Here is a 27,094-nt window from a genome sequence, read left to right on the forward strand (position 1 = left end):
TCTACTAACTGAAAGACTGGATTTGACCCCTTCTGTTAAAATGCTGTCATCTCTTTGGGGTAGTGACTTCTGCTGGGAAGTTTTGGGAAGCCCTGAAGGCTTCATGCTTGTTCCTGCTTCCTCGGACATAGGAGCTAAATGAATTCTGAAAGCCCCCTGGTAGCCAAGCCCAACTTTCAACATGACTGACTGGCCAAGACTCAAAATCTCTATTTCATATTCAAAAGCTGACCTTGGATGTCTTTATAACAACTCATATTTTCTAAAAGGCAATATAAGTATCTCTGGACATTTAAATTATTTTTTAGTTGACAGTTTTGCTCCCTTGAGCATATTTTTACTAGGTATGTGATTCAAAAGACTTCCTATATTAGAAAAAAAGAGAAAAAGAAAAGAACAAAAATTATTGTTTATTATGGTTGTATAGTTCCTTAAAGGACATAGTCACTAGTTAAACATACAGGAAAGAAAGTTTCACATTTTTGTGAAGTGGGGAGCAGATGCTTCCATACAAGCAGCAGCCATTGCCATTTTCCCAGAGTCTGTCATAGTCACAGCCATAGCGTTCCCTATCTGTCCCCATATCCCATTTGGCGAGATCACAGGGCCATCCTGCTCTGCTTGAACTTGATCTCTGATCGCAGCTCACATTAGTAGACAAACTTGTACTTCGTGGAGATTTACCTGTTGCTAAAGGCGACTTTAGTGCTAAAGGTAAACAAGCCCTCCCCCCCCCCCCCAAAAAAAAAACAAGCAAAAAAAAAAAATCCCAAAACAAAGCAAAGCAAAACGGACTGATGCGTAAATAAAACAAACTCAGGTAGCTTCCGAATTGGCTCAAAAGTGTATACTTATGACTTGTGTCTTTCCTTATTGCTATCAAAGAATGGAAAAGTATTTCCTTGCTTGTCACAGGATGCTGAATGATGAGTGGTGTTGAAGATATTAATTTCTTATAGTAGGAGGCCAAGATTGGGTAGACCTCCTCGCATATGCAAATGAAGTATTATATTTGTTCCAGCATAATATTTATGATTATTACGTATTATATGAAAGATTTTAATATTATATCTGATCAACAGTATTGACTTAGAGAATTAGAATTGAATCTTATTAATTTTTTCCAATCTCTCCTCATTTTACAGATTCATGTAACAGAGGCTGAAAGATGTTTACGAGTGGTTGACAACCCTTCCTGCACACCAGAAATCCCGGAGCTACGTTACACACACGCAGCTCCTGGTTTCCAACCTCGGGGATTCTGACAGCTGCCTTCCGGTTTGAAGTCTGGTTGATCTGGTGTGAGGTCGGAACGCTGGTAATTAAAAACAAAACTTCCCAAGTGCTTCCAGTGTTATTAGGACGACCTCTGTATTTAAATATAGTATTAACATTTAAAATTCTGTGTTTTATGCCCCTCGACACTATCTACTTATTTAAATGAGTTAATTTGCTGAAGGGGTGGTGACAGACTAGAGACCACGTCACTGTCACTGCTTTCAACACCTCATCTCTTTTGTCTCCATTTTCCCAAGCAGGTATGACGGCTCACACCATGACCCCAGCCCTTGAAAGACAGAGCAGAAGGATTGCTGCAAGTTCAAAGCTAACCCAGGAACCCAGAACCAAAGCAACATTAAAACACACAAAAAAGTCAGAATCATCACAGAGTAGTCATTCATTCTCAACGTGACTTTACTTTTCATCATGGAGACTGTGAAAATATGCTCAGCTAAGAATAATGTGAGCTTTATAGCTGGCTAGCTTGTTCTGTGGATGGGAACTACTTAAAGGCGTGCCTGGGGACCTTGAGTCCAGACTGACTTCAGCTGGATCGCTGCCCGGGGAGCCCAGGTGACTCGAGTTTGAATACAATCAACAGCATTTGGTGCTAATGACTACTGAAGAGGAATCAGAGGAGGAGTCTCAGGACTGCCAGGCCTATCAGAATGCGGCAGATGAAAGCAGCAGCCGGAGGTTTTACATGTAGAAATGCTGTACGAGATCAGCCCCTGGTGGCCACCTTCAGTACTGCAATTGTCCAGCTTTGGGGTGGAGGCCTTTTGGTTTGGCACATGAGCCCTGAGCCTCCCTTTTCACGTCAGATTGAGAACATTTGGAACATAAACTGACTCCAGACGGCAGAAATAGAGCATCCCTGATTATACATAGATATGAAGTCTGAACTTCTTAAAAGGGCTGTATGGCAGAGCACCTATCCACTTCTCCCTAAAATAAGTTATATCTCCTTAGCTCTGACCATCATTTGCAAAAGAAACAGCCCAGAAACTCCTTTGCTTGTTCCTTTGGAGACAGGGTCTCGTTGTTAGCTCAGGCGAGCCTTGAACTCACTATGTAGCTCGAGCTGGCCTAGACTTTTCAGCAATCATTCTGTGTCAGCCCCCTGAGTGCTAGATTTACAGAAGGGAACCCCAACACCCCGCCATTCACAGAAGCTTCATAATGCAAAGGGAAACATCGCGCTGCCTTTTCTACCTTCTCCAGTGTTGTATTTGGTTTCTTTGGAATTTCATTTAGTGCCACTATTGCAGTTTTCCAGGCAAAGAAACGGGAATGAGCATCTCAGAGAGGGGCATCCCATGCTCCAGACCCCAAAGGACATAAACAGTGGGACCAGTAAAGGGGGCTGCAGCTGTATTAATATTTCCAAAGAGGGGATGTAGGGGAGGCAGGACAGGATGGCTGGCATGTCCTGTCTAGTTGACATTGTCGTCTCTTCTAAATACAGATAAAGGTTCAGAAGCAATTTTTCACTTCAGCACAGAGTGTAGATGATTTCCACCACGAACAGCCACCACAGCAGAGGGTAGTAGGAACCACGGGGTGGTGGGGGTTGAAGGGTGCTCCTGGTCCACGTGTCTTAGAAAGGTAACCTTTGTTCAGTTCCCCTGGCTGGTGTGGGAAATGCTGAGGATTTTTCAAGAGAGTCCTCTAGTCTGAATTTAATTAGTATCCTGCTCCATGTGCCCATTCCTTCAGTGTTTACTGAGTGCCTACTATCGGTTAACGTAAGCTTGAACTTGAAGCAGACTAAAGCCCCTGACTTTGGGAGGCTTCTATTCTAACAGAGGGTAGGCCTAGAAAAAAATGTAAAACTTAAAATACATACAGTGGCTTCCTTCTCTTTCTTTTAGTGATGATTTCTTGATCCCATTTAATCCCTAAGTAGTTCTTTTTCTTTCAAAATAGTCTCTGAAAAGGATAGAACTCACCTGTCCCTCAAGTACTAATGCTAAGAAAGGATTATTCCTCCAGAGGACATTTGCATATGGAACTGGAGGACTGTGGTTATAAAACTGTACACATCACTTGTCTGGGTATGGGAATATTGTTAGGGTTTAGCAAACCTAAGGGCACCTCGGCAGATCGGGGCCGAGGAATGCAGCTAACAAGATTCTATTGGGAGATTATAGTAATGTCCTATTGCTCTTGAGACAAATCACCACACTAAAAGCTCGGAATTAAGAATTTATTATCTTGCAGTCTAGGAGACGGGAAACTCAGATGTGTTGGCAGAGGTGTTTCTTGAGGTTTAGGGGAGAATTCATCTCCCTTTTCAGCTCCCAGTAGCTTTCCACGGCCTTGGCTGTGATTTTAAATCACGACCTTGCTTCCATCCTCCATCTATCCCCTTCTTGAACCCTGCTTCCCTAGACTCTCTGCTTCCCTAGTTAAGGGCTCTGCGGTTACCCTATGCCCATTTAGCCAGCCCCAGACAACCTCCCTATCTAAAGCGTATCTTAATTTAATCATATTGTCACAAACACTTCTAGGTTCTAGACGTGGGCATCCTCGTGAGCCATCATTCTTCCTTCCATAGGGTGTGTTAACCTGGGCTCTGTGAGGGTGGCTCTCCAACAGCTCCTTAGTTAAAGCTTACTGAGCCTCATTATTTCTCTCGAAATTTTGGGAATACCATAATTTGATAGTGTTTCTAAAGAGTAGACTGCCAGACCAGGTGCGGAGTCACAAACCTATAATCCCAGTGCTAGGGAGGAAAAAGCAGGAGGATTAGAAATCCAAAGACCTTAGTTACAGTGAGTTCAAGGCCAGCCTGAACCACTCGAGGTCTATCACTATTTATTTACTTTGTTTGTTTGTAGAGACAGAGTTTTTCTGTGTCACAGTCCTGGCCTTGAACTCACGGAACTCCTCCTTCCTCCTGCTCACACCATTACTTTTAAAAAACAATCTCAGGTTGCTCAAACCCATTGGGTAATTTTCCTTAATCAGATCTAATCTAGCAGGCTGCGAAGGAATTTTATTCATTTGCGTGTCTGAATCTATTGTTTACTTAGAGGGTGTACTTGTGAAATGACTCAGGCAACAACATTCCTAGTTTCAATCTCTTTAAAATTTGAAAGGCAGAGGCCAAGTGAGGAGGCCCAAGTCAAGAACTTAAAAAAAAAAACCAGGTGGTGGTGGTGCACACATTTAATCCCAGCACTCGGGAGGCAGAGGCAGAGTGAGTTCCAGGACTGGCCCCATAGCTACTGAGAAACCCTGTCTCGAAAAATCAATTTAAAAAAAGAAAACAAAACAAAAAAACTTAAAAGAATGGATATTTTTGTTTTCCAAAAAGGACCAATGAAGTCACCAGTGCTGTTATGGAACCCAATTAGCAGCTGTTTTTTGTTTTTTTTTTCCTTCCTTCCTGATGCCTAGGGAGGGAGCTGTCTTGTTCCTGGAGTTCCCACATGGCAGTCACTGGACCTTGTGGGTTAGTTTAAGAACAACCACAAAAAATTAATTTCCCAGCCCCCTTGCGGTAAACGGAGGCAGTCCAGTCCTTCCACTAGCATCTCGTGTGTTCATCAATTGCACTGCTGCCGGTTCCGACTCTGACGGAATTGCTGTTTGTCTCCTTCCTGTCCACACAGCTTTGACCTACTATTATTTCCTCCTTCGCATATCTGCTTTTTGTGGGTCTGTACCTTACTGATTTAGCAGTCATCCGTCCACCATAACCAGCTGCTGCTGAGTCCCAGCTAGATTTAACATAATATGACAAACAAAAACGAACTTCCTAAGTTCACGCCCGCTTAATTGGCACCAGCAGCTGAAATAAAGATTTGTAGGAATTTGAAGACGAAGATGTCTTTAATGTTCTTGTCACTTACACTGTACTAGATACATAGATTTTGAAGAATATTGTTTGGTCCACATGTAGAATCCTTAAAGATGTAGCGGGGAATTTATGTCACTAACTCCAAGTGAACTTGCTAAGCTAGAGTAGGAGGCAGAATACTTCTGGGAAGGCTGCCCTGGGAAATTCAAGGGTGGTTCTAAACAGCTTTGGACTAGGCCTGGAGAGGGGGCTCAGTGGCTAAGATCACTTGGTACTTTTGTGAAGAACTTCGGTTTAGTTCACAGCCAGCACTCAGGTGGAGGCTCACCCCTGTCTGCAACCCAGTTCTAAGGGAACTGCTATCTAATGTTCTCTTCTGGCTTCTGAAGGCACAAGGCACACAGGTGATGCACATACATACATGTAGACAAAACACTCCTTTATATAAAATAATATCAAACCCCCTTGATTATTATCAACTATGCCTAGTTGATATGTGAACTAGGCATATAACCCTGCCAAGCCGCACTTTATTCTTCTAATAGGACTAGTAGCTGCGGCAATCTTTTACGGCATGCTGAGAGATGGCAGTCTATTGCAAGGTTAAGGAATTGATACCCAGGAGGCAGGCTGCACTTTTGTATACTGACCCGTTGTTAGAGTTCAGTAAATATTAGTTATGCTGAGTAGGGTCTCAACAGGACACGCAGCTACTAAAATCAATGCGCCCACGTAAGAGCAGTGTGCACCTCAAGTTTCAATTAATTAGATCCAGTGACTATGCCTCAGACTTGCCAGCTGTTGAGGTATGGATTAGGTGTCTTAAATGTTCTCAGTTCACAGCTGCAGTGTATAACGAAACGTGACCTAAAAACATTTCTTTAAAATAAAAACACTGAACTTGGGTCTTCTTGTTGGCAGCACCATCAATGCGCTTGCTTAGGAAGTACTACACGCTCTGGAAGAAACCACTCCCAAAGATCTAAGGAGAGCTGAAGCGATAACAATAACACCCGAGTACCGCCTTTTAAAAAAGCGGTCGAAGCTAGCTAAAATTTTTCTGCTCTCCACATCCCCACATCTTAAGAATTTGGATCTTGGAAGGAGTCCAACGTTCTCCATCCCCAGAATACAGCCAATGCTTGGAAGGATGACGCTGCTAGCAACGCTCGCCCAATGGGTAAGCGCCCTGTCACACTCGGTGCTCCCGGTGACCCTGTCCTGCTCGGCGGAGTGGCGAGAGTAGTCTTCCCCCAGCAGCGCTTCTGCTCGGACAACCGACCGCAGTACCTTCAGCCGCCTATCCAGAGACACCAGGAACGCACATTTGGGAAACCGAGTCACAGAAGCTCAGTGATCGCCGCGGCTTTGCTCGTTCCCGGACCGGAGCAGGAGCTGCCGGCCGAGATTCCCGGGGTTTTTGAGGCCCGCCTCCCTCCCCCGGCTCAACCACGTGCAGGGGGCAGGACAGGTCCACCCGGAGCTCCGCCCCCCGGCATCGCGCCTTCGAGCGGAAGTGACGTCGGCTCAGGGCCATTTCCGGCAGGCCGAAACTAGGAAGAAACTTGGAGCTACTGAGGTGCGGGTCGTAGTCGCCGCCACCGTGCCCCGTGGCCGGCGCCGCGCGGAGCTGTGGAGGCCTGGCCATGGGGCGGCGCCGGGCTCGCACGGCCTAGGCGTACGGTCTCCGCGGACGGGCCGGGTGCGTGCGGACGGGAGGCGGCGTGAGAGCCGCGGCCACCGCTGGCCTGGGCTCCGGCATCATGAACATCGACGTTGAGTTCCACATCCGACACAACTACCCCTGGAGCAAGTTGCCAGCTAATGTGAGACAGGTACGGCTCGGCCCCGCCCCGCCCCGCTGTCACCTGCCCTGAGGACCGTCCGGGACTCGGGAAAACCGGGTCTCGGAGTGCTCGGTCGCCAGGAAGGCTGGAGTGATGCCCCCGCCGGACTCACCCGGTTTCTTCGGCTCGCAGACTTTATAAGCCAGGGAGGGACCTGCGCTTCTGAGATCTCAGATAAAGCCCCTGGGCTCCAAAATTGTAAGGGTGGTGGGAGAGAGATGGGAACAGTGCGTTCAACGCAGGGTGACAATTCAAACTCCTCTGTAGTGTGGGTGGGAGTAATGGTGTCGATCTATAGTTGGATGCGTAACCGGAAGCATTTAAATTGGACCGTGCAAGATAAGGAACGAAGACCCCCCTCTTCCAGAGAAAGGGAAGAACAGGTCTCCACCGAGTAGCGAGTCATCAAAGTTTGGAGGTGTGTGTGTGTGTTGATGCATCGGGAGGCGTTTGTTGAATGTGTGAGGGTGGTAGCGGGTAAGGCTGCCAGGGGCAGTCAGGATCTGATTTGGAAGGGTATGTGTGCTTTGTGTTGTTGGACTTTGTCCTTTAGACAGACCGACTTTATAAGGAATGTGTCGACGGGAGCATGACCTGAGACTTTTGAAGTCTAACGCTTACGTTGACCGGCAGTTTTGCTCAGTTGTTTAACGGGTATTTACTGAGCACCTCCTAGATGTTATGCCTGCTTTGGGGTACAGAGAGTTTGCAGCAGCCAAGGAGCCTGCCTCCCCACAGAGTGTACTAGTTTTAGCCAGGCCAGCCAGTGAACCGACTGATGAATGAGTACAAAACACGACAGGTGGCTGGAAGTCTTCAGAAGGTATGTGCCACCTGTAAGGGAGGCACTGTCGCTGGCCACCGTTTCTCTCAGTTCCATTGATTTCTGTTTCCTCTTAGTGATGGGCAGCAGGTGTGGTTTTGGAAAGTATGGAATAGTGGCGGTAATGGTTTTGTGATTGCTGTGGTTTGAGTCCCAGTTCTAGGGAATGAGTTAAGGGGTTCTGGTTAGTATCGCATGACAGAGAAGGTCAAGGTGTGTTTCAGGGACAAAGGTCTCTAGGATGTCAAAGAGTCAGTTTCTGAAACTTGAAAAGGCAAGTCCAAACCTTTAGGAACAAGTTCCTCTTAAGTTTAAACGAGGGTTTGGCAGACAGTTTTATTCTTTATATGTCTGAGACATACCTGCAGACAACTAGAGTAAATAGTCCTCTGCTTTAAGTCGTTAGATTATACCCAACTTAAACAATTGATTCTAATTAGTGTTGACGAAAGCCTCCTCCAACTTAAATGTGATTATTAAATGTAATTATAGGACAGTGCTAAAACTTAAGTCCCAATGTAAACGGATTTGGTTTTGTGTGTGAAATCACTGAAAGCATCATTGTTTTTCACTCAGACAAAGCATGGCCTTCTTTTTTTTGTATGTTTGTTTCTGCAGACCTTCCCCAGACTTCCCATGGTTTCCCGGAGTCAAGGTCCACTTGAGATGGCATCAGCTTTCTGTCTGGTCTCTTGCAGGACCTTCCCATCCCCTCCTCACTCTGCACTGAGTCCTCTCACTGCACTTCCGCTTTCTGTCACAGCTTCTTTTGCCTGTCACCCAGGCATTTCCTAGCCCCCTAATTCCGCAATAGTTACCCTCAGCCATGTTGTCATTGTACTGTTATTTCTCATCCGTCATGTGGCCACCCTGCCATGTGCGTTTTCTGGTTAGATTCTTTGTTAGGCTTTGTACCCTAAGCATCTGTATGCTTTGTTGGTTGTTAGTAGCTGTTTGTCAGACAGAATGAGGCATCAGTTTGAAATACTTCCTAAATGGCTATAAAAATCTCAAATGTACTAAAAAAATGGGGATATTTTTAGTCTGTGTGGAAAGAATGTGTATTTTGGTATTTTAAATATTAAGTATGTTCATGTGATGATTTCCAGTAAGTTTTGGTGGGCTTCATTTGGAAATGACTCATTTCCCACTTCTGAAAGCTAGAGGAAGGAGACTCAGATTAAAAAAAAAATCTTACATGCCAGTTTTTGTTGTTGTTGTTGTTGTTTTTTCTTTGTTTTCAAACATGGATGAGATGAGGAAAAAACTTGTTTTATTCTTTTGGTCACACTGAACTTTAGAATCATTAAAAAGTTATAGATGAGGACTGAGCATGTACAGAGAGCCTTAGGTTCCATCCCTAGCACAGGAAAAACAATGAAAGTCAGGCCATTGTTTTTAAGATTTTTCTGTAGTTAGTTGATATGAGACATTCATTGTTTGACACAATGTGTAGTTCTTTTATTTAAAGTGAAGTCCAATGATAGATCAATTTTTAAAATGCGGTTATTTTTATTTTTATCTATCTGTCTACGTTCCATCCATCCATCCATCCATCCATCCATCCATCCATCCAGTAGAAGAGTACCCGTTAGGATGCACATATTGAGGTGTGTAGGAGCCCTGGCTGCAGAAAGCCTGCTGCCAGGGTTATCTGCTGCATGGGGCATGCTCTGTAGCTAGTGCTCATTCTCCCATCACTGTTTCATTTTCTGTAGTTCCACTTTTATGAAGCCTGGCTTTGTTTGCTAGGCCTTCCCATGTGCAACCAAAACTGTCCTAGTGAAATGGCTGTTGTCCCTGTTCTGTCACCTAGGTCTGTAGCGGCAACAGTATTTTACAATGGTGGGAGATTTGGAGAAGGGTAGAGTCAAAGAGTTGCTGAACAGATGTTTATGTACTCTTGAGGGAAGAATAAAACGTTTACTGTAGTTAGCGGTTTGTGTGCATGGCATAAATTGACTGATGGGGCTAATCGTGCTCCATGCCTAGTCCTGAGCTCACATGGTGATGGAGTTCGCGGTCTCCAGTGTCACTTCCCGGTAAATGTAATGGTAACTTAAAAGATTGTCTTTGAACCAGAAGACCAAAACTTCCAGTTTGGAACTTGCTGTGATTGTAGCGGGATGGCATACTTGTGTACAACGAACGTGTGTGGTGTCTCCTGAAGAGGTTTTGACCTGGCATTAGAGCTGCAGGAACCTTGGCAGATCCTTCTGAACCCTAAGTGAGCTTCAGTACGACAGAGCCTTGTTGCTGTGTAGAGGGGTAGTCTCTCCACAGTGCACTCTCCTTCAGCACTTGGGGTGCTACCGGTGGAAATAGCTGGAGTCTCCCCAGCTGTGATAGACTAATGCAATTTTCACATCATGTCACTGCAGCCTCACCAATTATGGAACAGTTTATTAAAGTTTGAGGTTTTATTTATCTGATTGCAAAATGTCGGTGTATGGACATGTACTTTGGCTTTTAAGAACCTATAAAAAAATAACCAGCTGAATCCTCTAATCATTTTATCGTTAAAGAGATCTAATTTAGGTTTATAGTGTGCTAGAAAAAAAACTGTACCTAGTAATTAGAAGTGAGAGAGCAGTCAGATACTAAATTAACCTTGTGGTCACACATGAATGTAATGTTAACTATGATTAAGCATCTTTATTCTTTGCTTTCATAGTTTTAAGTTTGAGCTTAAAAACACAGTGGGCACAGCTAGGAAGTGTTTTGTTTATTACGTGCAGGTCTGTGTTTCTTTCTGTAGATTATGTGTTGCTGATTCAGTGACCACTGACTGAAAATATTTCAGAAGAGATGATTTATCCCAAGTGTGTACAGACTTATTCTTACTATTAATCCATAGACAATAGAGTCTGTCAGCTTGTTAACAGATGTTAGAAGTAATTTCAAAACGATTAAAACTATGCAGGAAACTGTGGTGTGTGCAGACGCTATTTGATGTAAGCACTGGATCATGTCTGGGTTTTGGTATTCTTAGGGTCGTAGCATCGGTACTGTGAGGTGCTTCAGTGCCAGTGAAGAGCTGTATGCGAGAATGACAGGATGGTCCAGGTGTTTTCTAGAGCAGGAGTAAGGGAATGGCATTTTACAGACGCAGATTTAGCACATTCGAAATGGACATTCTGTAGAAATCTTTATCTCTGGTAATCATTTCAAAATGACTGGGATGTTAATCTGTCCTTCCTTATTTATATTCTTAAATTCACATAGGTGTAGGTGTGAGAAGCCCCTACCATCCACTCATCGGTCCATCTGTCCATCTTTCCATCCCACTTCAGTCTGGGATATTCTGGAAGGAAATCTTTGTTAAAACAGCCTTGCTAACCAGTGTAGTTGTATTCTTATACTGCTTTTTTATTTTATGTAACTATTTTGAGTAATTTAAGTAAATCTTTCTAGAAAGGCACACTACAAAGAACATACAGGATTTTGTTTTAATATCATAGTAGTAAAGTTAACATAATAAAACTTAAGAAAGTATTCCTTATTCAGTTCTGGCCATTAGAAATGCCATGGTAAAATTAGGGGTTATGTTTTTTGTTTATGTGTAATTTTATGGCAGAGTACTGTTGTTCATCTGGAGACTGTTTAAAAGCCATGTGTAATTTCTTTTAGAGTCTTGGAAACTCACAGCGAGAATATGAAAAGCTGGTTGTCTTATACAGTATCCGCAACCAGCTGCGCTACAGAAATAACCTAGGTAAGTGGAGATGACTGCTGCTGTTTTCTCATTTTGGTTTTCCGTGTGTACTGTACGGCTTTAAGAACATTTATACTGATGCCACGTAATAACAATTCATATTGTGGAGTTTTCTAATTGTGAGGAAAATTCCTTTTTAGATTGCTGTTTATAGATCTGTTTTCCCTATAATATCTTAGTCTTAATTCATTGTCTTCTCTCTCTGAATGAGAGAATGCCAAAGGAGGAAAAAGACACTGGTTCTTGACCATTTTCAGATTCAAATTTGTTTTGTCACCAGAACTTTCCTGAGTTCTATAACTTTAATGAAAACTCTATGACTGGAACAAGGCTTAAGTATAGTTAGTGCTGTAGGGTTTTTGTTTGTCTTTCTTCATTTAAAGAGCTTATTGATTGATTGATTTAGGTTTTTCTAGACAGGGTTTTGAGTTTTTCTGTATAGGTTTGGTGCCTGTCCTGGAACCAGCTCTTGTAGACCAGGTTGGCCTCAAACTCACAGAGATCCGTCTGCCTCTGCCTCCTGATGCTGGGATTAAAGGCGTGTGCCACCACCACCTAGCAAGCTTATTTATTTTTTGTCAAATTAGTTTGGTTATTTTCTGTCATTATAGTATGTATTTTATTTTAAGCGTAATACTCCAGAGAGTTACTATATAGACATATTCTGTTGAAGTCAGAGGGCTTTCTACATTTGAAAAACAGAACACAGGGAGGGACAAGGGAGATAGTTTAGTTTGGTAAAGGACTTAACCACCTGGGTACCTGGTTTGATGTAGAGGTGGTAGAATGCTTCTACTTTTTGCCCTGAGGAGGCAGAGACAGACAGACAGATCCTGGTGACCCTCTGAACAGCTTGCCTAGCCTAAGGTCCCGTATAGAAATCCTGCCAGGAGAGGGCCTCCAGGACAGATTAATTGCTCTGTGGGGAAAGACAGTTATTGCCAAGCCTCACTGTCAGAATTCCATTCCTAGGATGTTGTTTGAGCCCTGCCTGGTTCCCATATTTCTGTTGTCTGAGTTTTCTGTCCTGCCTGGTTCCCACAGTCATTAAGTCCCAAAGAAATCATACAGAGGGGTACATTAGTTATAAACTGATTGGCCTAGTAGCTCAGACTTCTTATTAACTCTTATAACTTATATTAGCCCATTATTCTTGTCTATGTTAGCCATGTGGCTTGGTACCTTATGCGGCAAGGCAGTCACATCTTGCTTCTTCTGTGGCTGGGTCACAACTGCAGACTAGAACTTCCTTCTTCCCAGAATTCTTGTTGCCCTGTCTCTACTTCCTACCTGGTCACCTTGCCTATACTTCCTGCCTGGCTACAGACCAATCAGCGTTTATTTAAACTGTAATTGATAGGGTACAGACCATTGTCCCACACCACTAGGAGAAATTGCTCCCTTGAGTTATGCTTTGACTGCATTTGTGTGAACACACATAAATGCATTTTAAAGATGAACACGGTTAATACTGCTGAGGAATAATACATGGTGCTGACCTCTGGCCTACACACACATACACAAACACTTACATGTATGCGTGTACAGATAAATAAGAGAACCTGTTGGCATGGATCTGTAATTTCAGCTCCTTTAGAGGCTGACATGGGAGAATTGCAAGTTCATGGTTACCTGGCCTATAGAGTGAATTCAAAGCTAGTTGTTGTTACAACTCAGTGATGGTGGATTTATGCCCTGGTTTCAATCCCTAGCACAAAACAAAAACAAATAAAACAAACAAACAAAATGCTTTTTAAAAATAGACTTAACTGAAAGCTAGTGTGTGGTCTGACCATCCTGTGAAGTGATGAGCTCAAGGGTGCGAGGCATACATCTCATGTTTATTGATTCTGTGCCTGTTTCTTGATTTGATAAGAATTCTTTACTTACATGTTTTTACATTTTACATACATGTACTATGAAGACTCATTTTTTGTGATAAAATTGTTATTTTGTTAGAGCAGTTTATTCTTGTCTTGTTTGTATACTGTTCAAAAGACTATATTTATAGTGAAACAGTAAGAAACCTGAGAAAACTGGACATTTTCCTTTTCTTACAGTTAAACATGTCAAGAAAGATGAACGCAAATACTATGAAGAGCTGCTGAAGTACAGTCGCGATCACCTCATGCTGTACCCTTACCACTTATCTGACATTATGGTGAAGGGCCTGAGGATAACACCGTTTGCATACTACACTGGGATCATGGAGGTTAGTTTCTAGTGTGAGTGGCAATGAACAGTGGGGTGGGACTCCAAGTCCGGGACACCTTACAGTAGGCCATCAGCTTCCCCGTTCTCAGCTGTCATGGATGTTGTCTATCCAGTTAGTGTGTATCAAGGATGGCTAGACACAAGGTAGCTGAGGCACACATACATGTACACAGGGTTGCCATTATTGATGCTTTTATGTTGGAAGGAAGCTGCTTGTATTCTATGTTTTTGAAGGCATTGTTTACCCTTCGTGCAGTTATGTTACTAATTAGCTATTTATACCAGCAGTTGGTACACTTATTGCTTGTAATCTGTAAGATTGAAAATATGGGTTGCAGACTTGGCCAGTAAGATCAGGGAAATAGTATTTAACTGTCCACCTTGTATAAAAAAGTGACAGTGCAGACCCAGCTTTCTAGGTATAATACATGTCAGGAAGGAGAGTTGTTTCCATTGTCCTGGCTGTTAGTCTATTATTATTAACTTTTAGCTGGTTTGTATTTGGTTCTTGTTGAATAACACTTTTTTAAAAAAGTGAACTTTCTATAAGATGGACATATATCTGTAGTATTTACTGACTGTTTATATTTGGGTTTTGGGCTCTCTGGACACTGGAAGGGCAGAGAAAAACATATACTCGACACGCTAAGCACCTGCAGTGGGGAGGAGGCTAGTGCCCTTGTGTGAGTAGTGCCGGGTGCCCTTGCCTTGAGCTCCCTTCATTAGCTCTCTAAGCTGCTCTTCTGTGGCACGTGTCCAGTCTGGTCTTTCTCAGGTTCTCCATTGGCGTTCTGATGGTTCCCATAGTGTGGTGAAGTAGCATGGTAGTGTAATGAAATAGTAACTGAGGAGTTCCTCCCCGTCTCTTTTATTCTTTTTCCGCTTTCCACCAGGGTTGGGGGTAGAGCAGGTAGAATTCTGTACATTTACCAGCTTTCATGTCAATTACATTCACCTGCTCACTGTTCTCTGGGCTTTGTTCTTAAATGATTGTCAAGTCTGGGTTGAAAATGGGTCTTATCCAACAATAAATAGTTGGGTGTTGTTGGAGAAGATTGGAGTTGAAAAAGCCAGATACTAAGTTTAACTTGATACTAATTGAGGTAGGAGCAAAGACTTGGAGGTAATTTAGAATCTTGCTTGGAAATGTGTATTTTGGATACATGTTGATAGAGTTGACACACTATTGGCTTTTTCTCATGGTAGGAATGTAGAATCGAATATGAAGTGTGGAAAAACTAGAACCTTAAGCTCTAATAGAGACTATAGTGCAACTGTCTGGGACTCAGAGAGTGTTCTAAGAAACTTAGACCGAAAAGTGCACCCTTCATTTACTGTGTTGAGGCCACAGGCTTAGTACCACAGTGGTGTATGTGTGTTTTAGGATGTCATCTGTGACCCACTGTTTCCTGTTATAATAGTTGTTGTTCTGTTCAGGTGTGACAATATATATCCTTGTATCTAGGAGAGTTACCTTTCATATTTTATATTTTTTTCTTTTTCAAAGGACATCATGAACAGTGAGAAAAGTTATGATTCATTGCCTAATTTTACTGCTGCTGACTGTGAGTACCCACTTGTTAAGGAGTAATATTTAGATGACTTTGTGTATGTATGCTGTCTATTAGGATTTTGTGTTTCTGACCTGAATAAAAATTGAGAGCAACAATATTAATGAGAACTTTATTGCACAGTACAAATCAGATGTGAGGTGCCGGGCGGTGCTGGCGCACGCCTTTAATCCCAGCACTCGGGAGGCAGAGGCAAGCGAATCTCTGTGAGTTCGAGGCCAGCCTGGTCAACAGTGAGTACCAGGGCAGGCTCCAAAGCTACAGAGAAACCCGGTATTGAAAAACTAAAAAAATGAAAAACAAAACAAATCAGATGTGAGATTTAGCCTAATATCAATGGGAAGAATATTTTGTAGTCAGAAAGTTAGGACTAACATGTCAGAGACCAGTTTTCTCTTTCCAGGGTAGGGGCATGAGGATTAGAATAGCAAGTACAGAGACTGAAGATGGGAGTGAAAGTAATAAAACAGAAACATAAGACAGCACCAGGAAGGGAGCTCCAGTGAGTACTGAAATCACTGGTTTTCATTTCCATTTGCTTAAAATACCCTGACCCTCAAAAGGTAGGAGTAAAATAAAAACTGTATTAATATGATACAAAGAAATGAACAGACCAGTTGAAGGAATATATTCTCAGTGAAACATTCTGTTGCCAGAACAATAATGCTCACACCCTAGACCAAAACAAAATTGTAGGCAAACCACTTCCTGGGGGAAGTCCATAGTTATCTTCCTAAGAGAGTAGGGACTTAGTTGGATCCTTAGACTTTTGTTTGAGGTATAAACAGATCTACTTCTTAATGTCTGAAATACCAGGGCTGGATATTAGCGACACCTGTTGACAATGACCTTTAGAGAGCAGAGCTTTCTGGTTTCAGTCAAGGTGAGACCTTTGTTTCAGGTAGAAACAGACAATAACCTTGAAAGGACAGAAGTGAGTTCCAACTCTGATCATAGTCAGGATAGAATAGGCTCTACACTAACATTTATTCTAGAGAATGAAATTCTTGCTATTCTATAGGCTGTTTGTCTGCTGATGGAAGGAGGACAGCTGCTCACAGGAATCTTATCTTACAGTAGCGTGTAGAGTTCCACAAACACGCTCTGCTGTGTTTCACTATGCTTATCTTAGTGAGATTTTTATTTAACACGTGATGTTGTTTTATACGCAAGAAACTTCTGCTGAAAAGCATAATTTTACTTCTTAAAACTGGGAGGACTTCTGCTTTTCAGCATGTCCTCACTAGCATTGTCAAACATGACAACTTGGATTCAGCTCTCCCAAAGTTGAGATTTCATCTGTATTGTGTGATGAATTCTTTTTGATATTCATGGATCATGCCAGTCAGCTATTAAGACTATAAACGGGGAAGTTTTCCTAATGTCATTCAGTGTATGCTCACATTTCAAGATGTATTAAAGGAAAGACTTACTTTCAGGTCTGCGACTTCTTGGCATAGGAAGAAACCAGTATATTGACCTGATGAACCAGTGTAGATCTTCAAAGGTTGGTCATCCCTTCTGTTCTTATAGCCTCCTTGTCAGAACTAGATACCCAGAGTTTGGTTTAGAGTGGTAGAAGTAATAGACTCTAACTTGAACCAGTTAGCGTGCATCTCATAGGAGCAGTGAACAGATTTTCAGTGTTCACCAGGTTGTAGCTTAAGCAGCTAATGAGTTATAACATGTAACATTTATTTTTAGAAGTTAATGTCTTTTTGCTTGTGTTTTTATTTGTACATTTTAGCTCCAGAATTCATTTAATGGGTAAAATAAGTTCACATTTTCAAATGCAGTTTTAGCCTATGGGGTTTCATTTAATTAGTTTTCGATTGAAGTCTGGGTTTAAGTAACTTATATTAAAATAAATTAAGAGTGATTCTACAGTATCTAGATGAACAATTCAGACATGAAAATTTGAAAAGATTTAGCCTATTGTAATGTCTTATGATCGTAGAGAACAGTGGTAATTTTAATTGGTTATAAATACTTAAATATTGTACTATTGCAGAAATTCTTCAGAAGGAAAACTGCCCGCGATCTTCTACCAATAAAGCCAGTGGAAATTGCCATCGAGGCATGGTGGGTGGTGCAGGCTGGGTATATCACAGAAGATGACATCAAGGTAGAGATCCTTATAGACTAAAAGCAGAGGAAAAAGAAAAAATTAAAACCAGAATATTTATTTTTTAACTTATTTTTATAATTTTTAATTACATAATGTTTTAAAAGGTAACATTTGATTTTCCTGTAGAAAATCAAACTAATTCAAAATGATCTTAGTAGGTTAGATGGAGTTTGCAAAATCTTTAATGGTGCAGGAGGCATTATTTGGTTTATGTGTAGTAATTTGAGTTCTTAATTAATGGTCTCTTTAATTAGTGGTCTCGTGTAAAGGGACATGATGTCATACCTAGCAGCCACAATAGTATGGGTAACTCTGAGCACTGACTTTGTGCACATGTGCTGCACACTAATGTAACTATGTTCTTGTCTCCTTGAAGGCTCATGACAACCCCAGGAGAAAGTATTGTTTGTACCCCAGTTTGCAGACGAGGAAAGTGAACACGAAGCTGTTAACTAAATGACTCTAGTTATAGGGACAGAAAGGATCCAAGTTGACAGATACTGTGGTAGTCCAGTCCCTGTTGAATTACACAGAAATAGGGTAGGTGCCTTGATGGGGGAGTAGTACCAAGATCAAGAGCAGTGATGCTTCCAGAAGTTCATCCAAGCTAGTTGAAGAAAGAGTGGAGACCATGGAATATCCATGGAGTATCTGTGTGGTTGAAGGATTTATGTGACCTTTCACTCTTATTTATTTATTTGTCTGTCTACTTCTGGAGGGCATTTTAAAGTGGGAAGCTTTAGATATTTTGCCTCGCTGGAAGCCGTTCCTAATAGAGCTGTCAGCTGTCATGTCTGTCCTAACGGCACCGCTGTTGTTCAGGAAGACTTGTTCTCAGTGAACTTTGTGATAAGGATTTGCATTCATGTATCTGATTCTATTTTAAAGAAAAAGAATAAACATTGGTTTATCAGTGAGCATTTACTACTAACTAGCAGATGTTGGTATTTATGGTGATTTTGTTATCTAAACTGTCGGTGCCTTAGTTTGGCAATTTAAGTGATGGTTGCGTGCATAGTTTTATTGTTTAAATTCTAAGGTGATAAATGACAATGATAAGGTTCATTCCATACGTGTAGTCAGTCATGGGTTCCAATGTGATTGCATTTTAGAAGACTTACAAATTAGTTAATTAGGACAGAAGTTAATTGAAATTATTATTTTTTCTTAGATATGCACTTTTCCTGAGAAAGGCGCTGTTGATAAGATCATCGACTCAGGCCCTCAGCTCGCTGGGTCACTAGATTACAACGTAGTACACAGTAAGTGCTTCTAGGCATGGTCTTTTGCAAAAACTTGTTTTAAACGGTTGATAATTAGGCTGAGGAGATGGCTTAGTGGTTAAGAGCACTGACTGCTCTTTCAGAAGACCTGGGTTCAATTCCCAGCACCCACATGGCAGCTCATAACTGTCTGTAACTCCTGTTTCCGGGGATCTGACAACTATATGCAGGCAAAACACCAATGCACATGAAATAAATAAGAAAAAAAAGAAAGTGCAAGTCTTTATAAAAAAAAAGTTGATAATTAATACCAATTGCTGTTACCTAAGTCATGTTACTTGAAATGTGATCTTAGTCCTTTATTTTCTGGTGTGACTATAATTACAGACTTACACAAATGAATGGTAATAGATTTGTAGTTCAGAAACCATGTAAGAAATCAAGATTTAGAAAATCTAGTTAGTTTTCTCTTATACTATTTTCTTTTTCCTTTATGTAGTGTTCAGTTTAAGACATAGAAAGCCAGCGATCAGGCTTGTAGAAAAAAAACGCTATTATATAGTGTCCCATCTAAAAAAAGGTGCTTTTGTTTCTGTAGGTTTGTACAACAAAGGCTTTATTTATCTGGATGTGCCCATATCAGATGACAGTTGTATAGCTGGTAAGTCTGGGCTGCCATTTTGTACTCTTATTTTGAATGACTGCTTGAAGTCAAGTGGTATATATCACCTAGTAAGTTTAACACAAATCATTCTGTAATTTTAGATATTTAGACTTTTTAAAAAAGATTTTTATTTTTACATTTAACTCATTGTGGCTGTATTATAAGTTCTTATTTCTCACATTATATTAGTATATATATATACTGTATTAAAATAGTAGAACTTCAAAATAAATTTTCTACAATCCCAAATAAAATTACTGTTTTTAAAATTTTAAATTTTATAGAAGTACTAACTTATAGTTAGATGTTTGTAATAAGTATATTTCTAATGTCATTCAGCTGTTGTCACTGTTTATGATTAATATTACTGAGAAAGAATGTGAAGGGTCAGACTCCAGAGATTGACTCGATGTGGAGAAACAGATGGTAATTGGGCTGATCCCAGAAATATTTACTCTTGTTTTTCAGGCTTGGGCACATTTTGATCTTTATTTGAGTTAGCATGTTAGGAGATTCATCCTCAGCCCAGTAATGCGTTGTAGACTATATGCTTTTGTGAATTCTGTTGAAGCTTGGAGAGACAGTTAAAAAGAAATGGAACACTAGCTTAGTTAATCTAGTTTTGAAGTTGGTGCTGTATCAAGTGGAATAAGGTTTGAACTTGAAGACTGTTAACAAGGAAATGAGTCCTTGGAGACAGAAGTGGTGGTAGTACTTTTCTCACTGTTGGAAATGTGTGCAAGATTTCTTCTAGTCCCTATTCTTACCCCATGAAGTTGATTTGACTTGAGATTCACTCAGAAGTTGTATTAGTGGATTTGTTCGTTTAGTCTGTTTTAACTGCTGACGATTTAATATTGACATTACAGTTTTAACACTGACTTCCATTAGCACCTTTTTGTTTTGAGGTTCTAACATAGCCTAGCCTCGAACTTGGATGTAGCTGAGGCTGGTTCCTGCCTCTGCCTCCTGTGTGCCATGACATGGACTGTGTAGTAGCTCTTCAGTTCATTGAAGAGAGCGGAGGAGGGTTGACGGGACGGCTTCTTCACTGCAGCGGCGTATTCTGCTGTGCTTCACTCAGTAGCTGGCAGTTAGCTGGTGCAGACAGATGCTTGACTCAGCTTGCCTGTCACCTCTCTAGTCTGGTTCTTTTCTTGGAATAACCCACAAGGGTAAAGTTGGGAGCATGGAGGCCATCAAATTCAGCATGAAACATTCGCAAGCTATTTCAGAAGAGGAATTCCAGATAGTCCACAAAGATCTGGCACTGTGGGTGGTGGACAGTCAAGTATGGAGGAATAAACGCTCTTAGAGGGGTGATTGTGGAAGACTCCAGTGTCAACACATTTATTCCGCTTTAAAGAAACACTGTTTTACAGCCAGCCGGTGGGGGCACACGCCTTTAATCCCAGCACTCAGGAGGCAGAGGCAGGTGGATCTATGTGAGTTCGAGACCAGCCTGGTCTACAGAGCTAGTTCCAGGACAGGCTTCAAACCTACACAGAAACCCTATCTCAAAATACCAAAATAAAATAGAATAAAATACTGTTTTATTCTCAGGGAATTTTGTACAATTTTACTTGATCACATTCACCCCTTAAGTCTTTCCGGATCATCTCCCTCTCCCCCACTTCTTGTCTGTCTGTCTTTCTTTTTTAAAGACGATACTGTTTCACAGCAGATGTCCTGGTTCTTTGGCTCTTAAAGTCTTTTTTTCTACGTGTGTATTTTATGCTTCATTGCCTGTATTTTTCTGTAATTTAATGAAGTTCTTAAGTAATATTGAAAAATTATATATGCACACTAAAAATTCATAGTAATTTGTCACATCTGTAGTCTGTCTGGAACATATTTTTATACTTGATATGAAATAATGCTTCCATTCTCTTTGGATGACCAGTATCTTAAAAAAAAAAATACAACCCTGGATTCTGACCCATAGTTTAAGAAGTTGGGCTTTGATTCATACTTTTTATTTTAATGTAATACATGTTAGAAATGGATTTATATATCTATAAAGAGTTGTCTCATCCTGTTATCCTAAATATAAATTATATATTGAAATTCCTAACTTCTTGGTACCTTAGTATCTCCAAGGAAGGGGTAATTATAAAACTGTGTAACTTGTAGGGCTAGAAGACAAAATGGTATATGTAATCTTGGCAGGTATTAGCACCTAGCAAGCATTCATTCAGTAAATGCTTGCACACAGTGGTATTGTAGGATAAGAATTAAGTTGTCAAATAGGGAATTGCTAAAATATTTCTAAGAAGAAACCTTTAGTGTTTATTGTTGGGAATAATTTAGTGCCCTATGCACCCCACTTTTCCTTGAGGTTTTTTTTTTTTTTTTACTGCGGCCACGAGTGCATGTGCCACAGGTACACGCTGTGGAAGTCACAGTGCAGCCTTCAGGAGTCTTATTTTCTCCTTCTGCCGTGGGGGTGTTGGACTTGGCACCACGTGCCTTCACCTAGTGAGCTATTTTGCCAGCCTGTTCCCCAGGATATTTTAGAGGGGAAGTGCCCACATGGAAGGATGTGAACCAACCAAAGCATGCTCTTTGACTGTTAACTAGGCAGAGTTCGCGGTAAGTCAGGTTAAAGCGTCTGGATGGGAGGGAGATAGCTTGAGTGGGTGAACATTCCACCATGGTTGGCCACTTGGTGTGCTAAAGAAAGAATTGACTTCTGGCCACTGAGGAGGAGCAGATGTTAGTGACTTCTGCAGACTCCACTGTTTCCAAGGAGTATAAACTCTTTAGAACAGTCTTCTGTTGCTCACTTTCTTGGCCTGTGCGGCATCAAAAGCACATACATCACAAACCTTTTGTAGGGTTATCTCTGCTCCCATGTGTTTTCACCAGACTTGCACTGTCTAGTATTTCCTTCCTCAGCAATTCTGAGAATTCCATGTGAACCCTTTAGACAGCTCTGTGTAGATGGTGCGTGTGGGCCTTGCCTGGGAACTTTGGAAAGTTTGCTATGGAGCGGAAGAAGTGCAGAAAAGCTCTGTTCTGTCTGAATGACTTCTCTCTTTGCATAGGCATTTGAGTTATACTTTTTGTTTTAGGAAAACTAGTGCCTGAGAAAAGTCTGTTTCGTTTATTTCAGTTCCTCCTCTGGAAGGTTTTGTAATGAATCGGGTACAAGGTGATTATTTTGAAACTCTACTCTATAAGATATTTGTGTCAATAGATGAGCACACTAATGTTGCAGAGGTAAGTGTGGCAAAAACATTTTTGAAAGGATATGCTGATAATTCTGAGAACGGAACAGTAATTTTCAGTTTTGTTTCCTAGCTTGCAAATGTCCTTGAGATAGACTTATCACTAGTGAAGGTATGTTATTTTCTACCTTTTATTCGTAGTGTGAGTACTGGGTGTGTTTGCTAGTTTTGTTTTGTTTTGGTTTTTTTTTTTGCCATGGTACATTACTGATCCTTATTGGCTGCATGAGGAAATCTGCATGGTAAAGATGGTTGCAGAAAGAAAGAGGGAGATGAGAAACCCTGAGTCTGTTTTCCACCAGTTAGAATAGAGCCCTCACATTAATGTGGTCAGCAGGAGGCGGCCCAGTCAGTGGCCACATGCACCTCTGTCCTCATTAGAAGAGGGTTTAGGGATGGTAGTCCTGGCCAGACTGCTCTGCAGGTAAGATACGGAAATGCTTGCATGTCACCAGAGGCATAGTCTCTTCCAGTGTATTTTTTTCTCTACAGATATTCTGATGTTTGTTTTAATGCTAATTTTCCTTATATTCCTTTCAGAATGCTGTTTCAATGTATTGTCGATTGGGTTTTGCCCATAAGAAAGGACAAGTAATAAATCTGGATCAACTTCATTCATCATGGAAGAATGTTCCATCTGTGAACAGATTAAAGTAATTCGTTTATTCTATATGATACAGTTTCCTTTTGAAAAGAATTTTTGCATGCAGGAAGTTTATTTATTCACTATACCATTGAGGTGACTCTCAGTCTTCTCTGTGTGATGGACCTTCTGTATAATCTGATGAAAATCAAGAACGCTTTGTTTAGGGCAATAGTACATATGATATTTTATAAAATGTGTAAGTTAGGAGAGCTTAGATTCTCTGAAGCCTATGCTTGAGCTCTAATTATAAAGCTTCCTCTCTGTGTCCAAAGCAGTTTGAGAGATCATCTCAGCTTCACCCTTGTGTACTGGCCTCTGTTCTGGTGGATTGTTCATAGTTATAAATACCAACTTCAGTAGCTATGTTCATGTGAGATCATTTGTGTGATTTTTAAAAAGTGAATGTATTCTTCATTAATAGGAGCACTTTAGACCCACAAAAGATGCTTTTATCATGGGATGGCGGGGAAAGTAGGAGTCCTGTGCAAGAAGCTTCTTCGGCTACTGACACTGATACAAATAGTCAAGAAGACCCAGGTTAGCAGCAACTCAGTTTAACTTAGAGTTATCTGTAGATCTGCCATCTTTCCAGACACAGCCCTCTGTCTTCTTTATAGCTCTGTGCTAGAGTTCTTATTTAGTGTGTAGTCTGAGTCCTTACCAATATTGGGAACACTATGTAAGTCTTGAAGGGATAAGATAATAAGAATATGGCACTTGCCTTCTAGAAGTTAAAAGGGGGAGGAGGTGAGCATAGCTCCCAAAACAAGCAATTGTGGTACTTGGGGTTTGCAAAGAAACAACAAAAAAATTAAAAAAACAGAAAAAAAAACCACAACAAATAAAACCCCCCACAAAACCCCAAAATTCCTTTACCTTCAGTAAGAGGCCATGGATTAGAGAGACTGCAGGTTCACTGGCCAGTTAGGGAAGGCCGTTTCAGTGCAAGGGAACATGCAGGCTAAGCCCAAAGGGAGACACACAGGCTCTAAAGTTGAGGGTAAAGGGAACCTGGGGTGGCTTTTCTCCTGTTTTGCTTATTACCCAAGACACACACTTATTGATTTGGCTATCACCAAGAATTTTAATTCCTGGTTTTCAAGGAAATTAGCTGTACTAGTTTGCTCTTCTGTTGTTGTGATAAAATACCATGATTAAAAGCAATTTGAGGAGGGAAAGGGTTTATTTCCACTTACAACTTACAATTCATCAAGAAGGGAATCCATGTAGTTGATTATTTTATTACTCTTTACTCTTTGGGAGACCTGCCATCCACCTCCCAAATAAATACACACAGAGGCTTATTCTTTTTTATAAATGCCTGGCCTTAGCATGGCTTGTTTCTAGCAAGCTTTTCTATCTTTTGTCTCTGGACTTTTACCTTTCTCTATTTCTGCATATCTTTCTTTACTTCTTACTCTGAGACTTGCTGTGTAGCTGGGTAGTAACCCCTGATGTCCTCCTCTCTTTCTCTTGCTCATCCTTTCTTCCCAGATTTCTCCTTTATTTATTCTCTCTGCCTGCCAGCTCCACCTATCCTTTCTCCTGTCGTGTTATTGGCTGTTCAACATTTTTTTAGATCAGTCAGATATTTTAGACAGGCACAATAAACACAGCTTCACAGAGTTAAATAGATTCAACATAAAAGAATGCAACACATCTTTGCATTATTAAAACAAATGCTCCACAGCATAAACAAATGTAACACATCTTAAATTAATATTCTACAACAAGTGAAGACAGGAACTCAAGCAGAAATCTGCAGACTGGAATTCAAGCAGAGACCATGGAGGAATGCTGCCTACTGGTTTACTCCTCGGGCTTATGTTCAGCTACCTTTCTTAGACTTCCTGAACTACCCATAGTAGGGTGAACCCTCCCAAATCAATCACTAATCAAGAAAGTATGCCCCCAGACATCGACATTTTCTCATTTCTCAATTGAGGTTTCTCTTTTCCCAATGATTCTGGTTGTGTCAAGTTAACTAACTAGGACATTAACACAAATTTAAATGACTTTTAAAATTAAAATAATTTCCCCTCATCAGATGTTAGTACATACCTGTAATCATAGTACTGGAAAGCTGGATCCAGGAGGATTGGAATTCAAGGCCAGTTTGTGCTACATAGATTTGGGGTGATGCCCAAGTCCTCACTGCTAATGTGAGAAGAATTTTTGAGCAGGTAAAGGTTACCCCCAAGGCAACTCACCTACTTTGTGAGATGCCTGGGTGCAGTGGTCTGCCAGACCCCCTCCTTGTTAAAGAAAGTTAGAAAATTGACAAACTGTTCTACTGAGAACACTGCCTGTGTTGTCAGGGATTGTTTCCCAAATAAACCACATTTACTCAAAAAAAAAAAAAAAGAAAGAAAGAAAGAAAGAAACTTGACTGTCTTAAGACTAAAATATATATTTAATTAAGATAAACCTGAAGCAGTGACTTGATTTGTATTCTGATTTTTTTTTTTTCCAGCTGACACAGCCAGTATAAGCAGTTTGAGTCTGTCCACTGGATATACAAAGCGTATTGCATTCTTATTTGACTCCACTCTTACTGCATTTTTAATGATGGGAAATCTTTCACCAGTAAGTCAAATGCTTGTTTCAGTATAATGGTGTTTAAAGTAGAGATGAGATATAAAATAATTCAGTGCTTTGTAAAAATACCTTTAAGTTCAGAGCTCTCCTGAAAGCAGCCAACCGTGTCTTACATTCATTCAAACAGTGAGAGTTTCCAGTGAGGACTGCTGTTGTAGGTGGAAGAACCAGCTGCACATGTCGTCTGTCTTTCGGTTTAAATAGATTAGAAAGCATAAGAAGTGTTATTAGCATACAGAAGGAAAACCAGAGCTTTACTATTGTGCTTCTTTTTGCAGAACTTGAAAAGCCACGCAGTCACCATGTTTGAAGTAGGCAAACTCTCGGATGAGTCTCTGGACAGCTTCCTTATAGAGCTAGAGAAGGTCAGTGCACCAGGGTGGCATGTCTGCAGCTTTCCTGCTGCTGTGCTCCTCACTAGACCTCAACACACTGAAGGAGTGAATGAGTTCTGGGATTTGTAAGGTGACTGACTAACTCTCAATATGTTTTGATGTATTGAGAAATGGGTATGAATATCTATTGGCAGTAGTTTCTGTCCCACCTGGTCTTGCAGCCATTCGTCTGAGAGAAGTATACAGAGGTCTATATTAGTTATAAACTGGCTGGCCTATTAGCTCAGACTTCTTATTAACTCCTACATCATACATTAACTCTTAATTCTTGTCTGTACCTTTTATTAGTGAGGCATGCTCTTCTTGCTTCCTCTTTTTCTGGGTGATGACTGCAGACCAAGTCTTCTTCCTAGAATTCTCCTGTTCTCGTTGCCCCGCCTACACTTCTTGCCTGGCTGCTGGCTAATCAATGTTTTATTAAAACAATACAAGTGACAGGTACAAGACCATTGTCCCACAGAAGATATCTTAATATATGTAATATCTTTATTTTTTTCTAATCTTTAATTTTTTTAAATTTGGTATGACTGAGGTAAGTAAGCTCTGAGGCAGTTTTATTTAAGTTTTGTTCCTATTGTTTTCAACCTGAAACAGTGTCCCTGAGTATCATATCTATGTCTGCTGTCACTGCCCCTGTTAGTGTCTTGAAGACATTAGCTCTGTTTGCTTTTAACCCCATTTTCCCTGCTAGTAAGCCTGGCCTCACATGTTTTGTTGGTTCTTCTTTTCACTGAATGTTTTATTTTGTCCTCTGTTCTTTGCATGATGTGTTATCAGATCCGTTCCTTGGCTAATAGGTTTGGTAGGTTTTTATGATTTAGTTAAGCATTTTGTATATTAAATATTCTATTTATAGAATTTATAGTGATTTTATAATTTCTTTATGTCATAGTTTTTTTACTATTCTATAGTATTTTTGCATTCATAACTGCAAAGAAATATGAAATAACA

General features: G+C 40.9%; 1 protein-coding gene, 1 long non-coding RNA gene and 1 other non-coding gene across 3 annotated transcripts in view; all 3 read left to right on the forward strand.

Annotated features, from left to right (window-relative positions):
• Nucleotides 1–971: 971 nt before the first annotated feature.
• LOC146891096 (uncharacterized) lies at nt 972–3,141 on the forward strand. Its single transcript, XR_014998042.2, has 2 exons — nt 972–1,318; nt 1,536–3,141. It is a non-coding gene; the product is annotated as an uncharacterized LOC146891096 (long non-coding RNA).
• Nucleotides 3,142–6,640: 3,499 nt separating this feature from the next.
• The window catches only part of Fam91a1 (family with sequence similarity 91 member A1), a 40,896-nt gene continuing 20,442 nt past the window's right edge, over nt 6,641–27,094 (forward strand). Inside the window, exons 1-14 of the mRNA XM_048457465.3 lie at nt 6,641–6,924; nt 11,390–11,474; nt 13,535–13,686; nt 15,196–15,253; nt 16,699–16,766; nt 17,271–17,384; nt 18,559–18,649; nt 19,209–19,271; nt 22,390–22,496; nt 22,578–22,616; nt 23,045–23,157; nt 23,572–23,687; nt 25,624–25,736; nt 26,027–26,113. Of these exons, the coding sequence (XP_048313422.1) occupies nt 6,853–6,924; nt 11,390–11,474; nt 13,535–13,686; nt 15,196–15,253; nt 16,699–16,766; nt 17,271–17,384; nt 18,559–18,649; nt 19,209–19,271; nt 22,390–22,496; nt 22,578–22,616; nt 23,045–23,157; nt 23,572–23,687; nt 25,624–25,736; nt 26,027–26,113 (1,278 nt within the window). The 5' untranslated portion in view covers nt 6,641–6,852. The remainder of the gene's footprint in view (nt 6,925–11,389; nt 11,475–13,534; nt 13,687–15,195; nt 15,254–16,698; nt 16,767–17,270; nt 17,385–18,558; nt 18,650–19,208; nt 19,272–22,389; nt 22,497–22,577; nt 22,617–23,044; nt 23,158–23,571; nt 23,688–25,623; nt 25,737–26,026; nt 26,114–27,094) is intronic.
• Nucleotides 25,267–25,397, forward strand: LOC125415276 (U12 minor spliceosomal RNA). The gene has a single exon (XR_007236592.2). It is a non-coding gene; the product is annotated as a U12 minor spliceosomal RNA (small nuclear RNA).

This window comes from Myodes glareolus, chromosome 19 (genome assembly GCF_982192425.1).
Source record: "Myodes glareolus chromosome 19, mMyoGla1.1, whole genome shotgun sequence".
NCBI lineage: Eukaryota > Metazoa > Chordata > Mammalia > Rodentia > Cricetidae > Myodes > Myodes glareolus.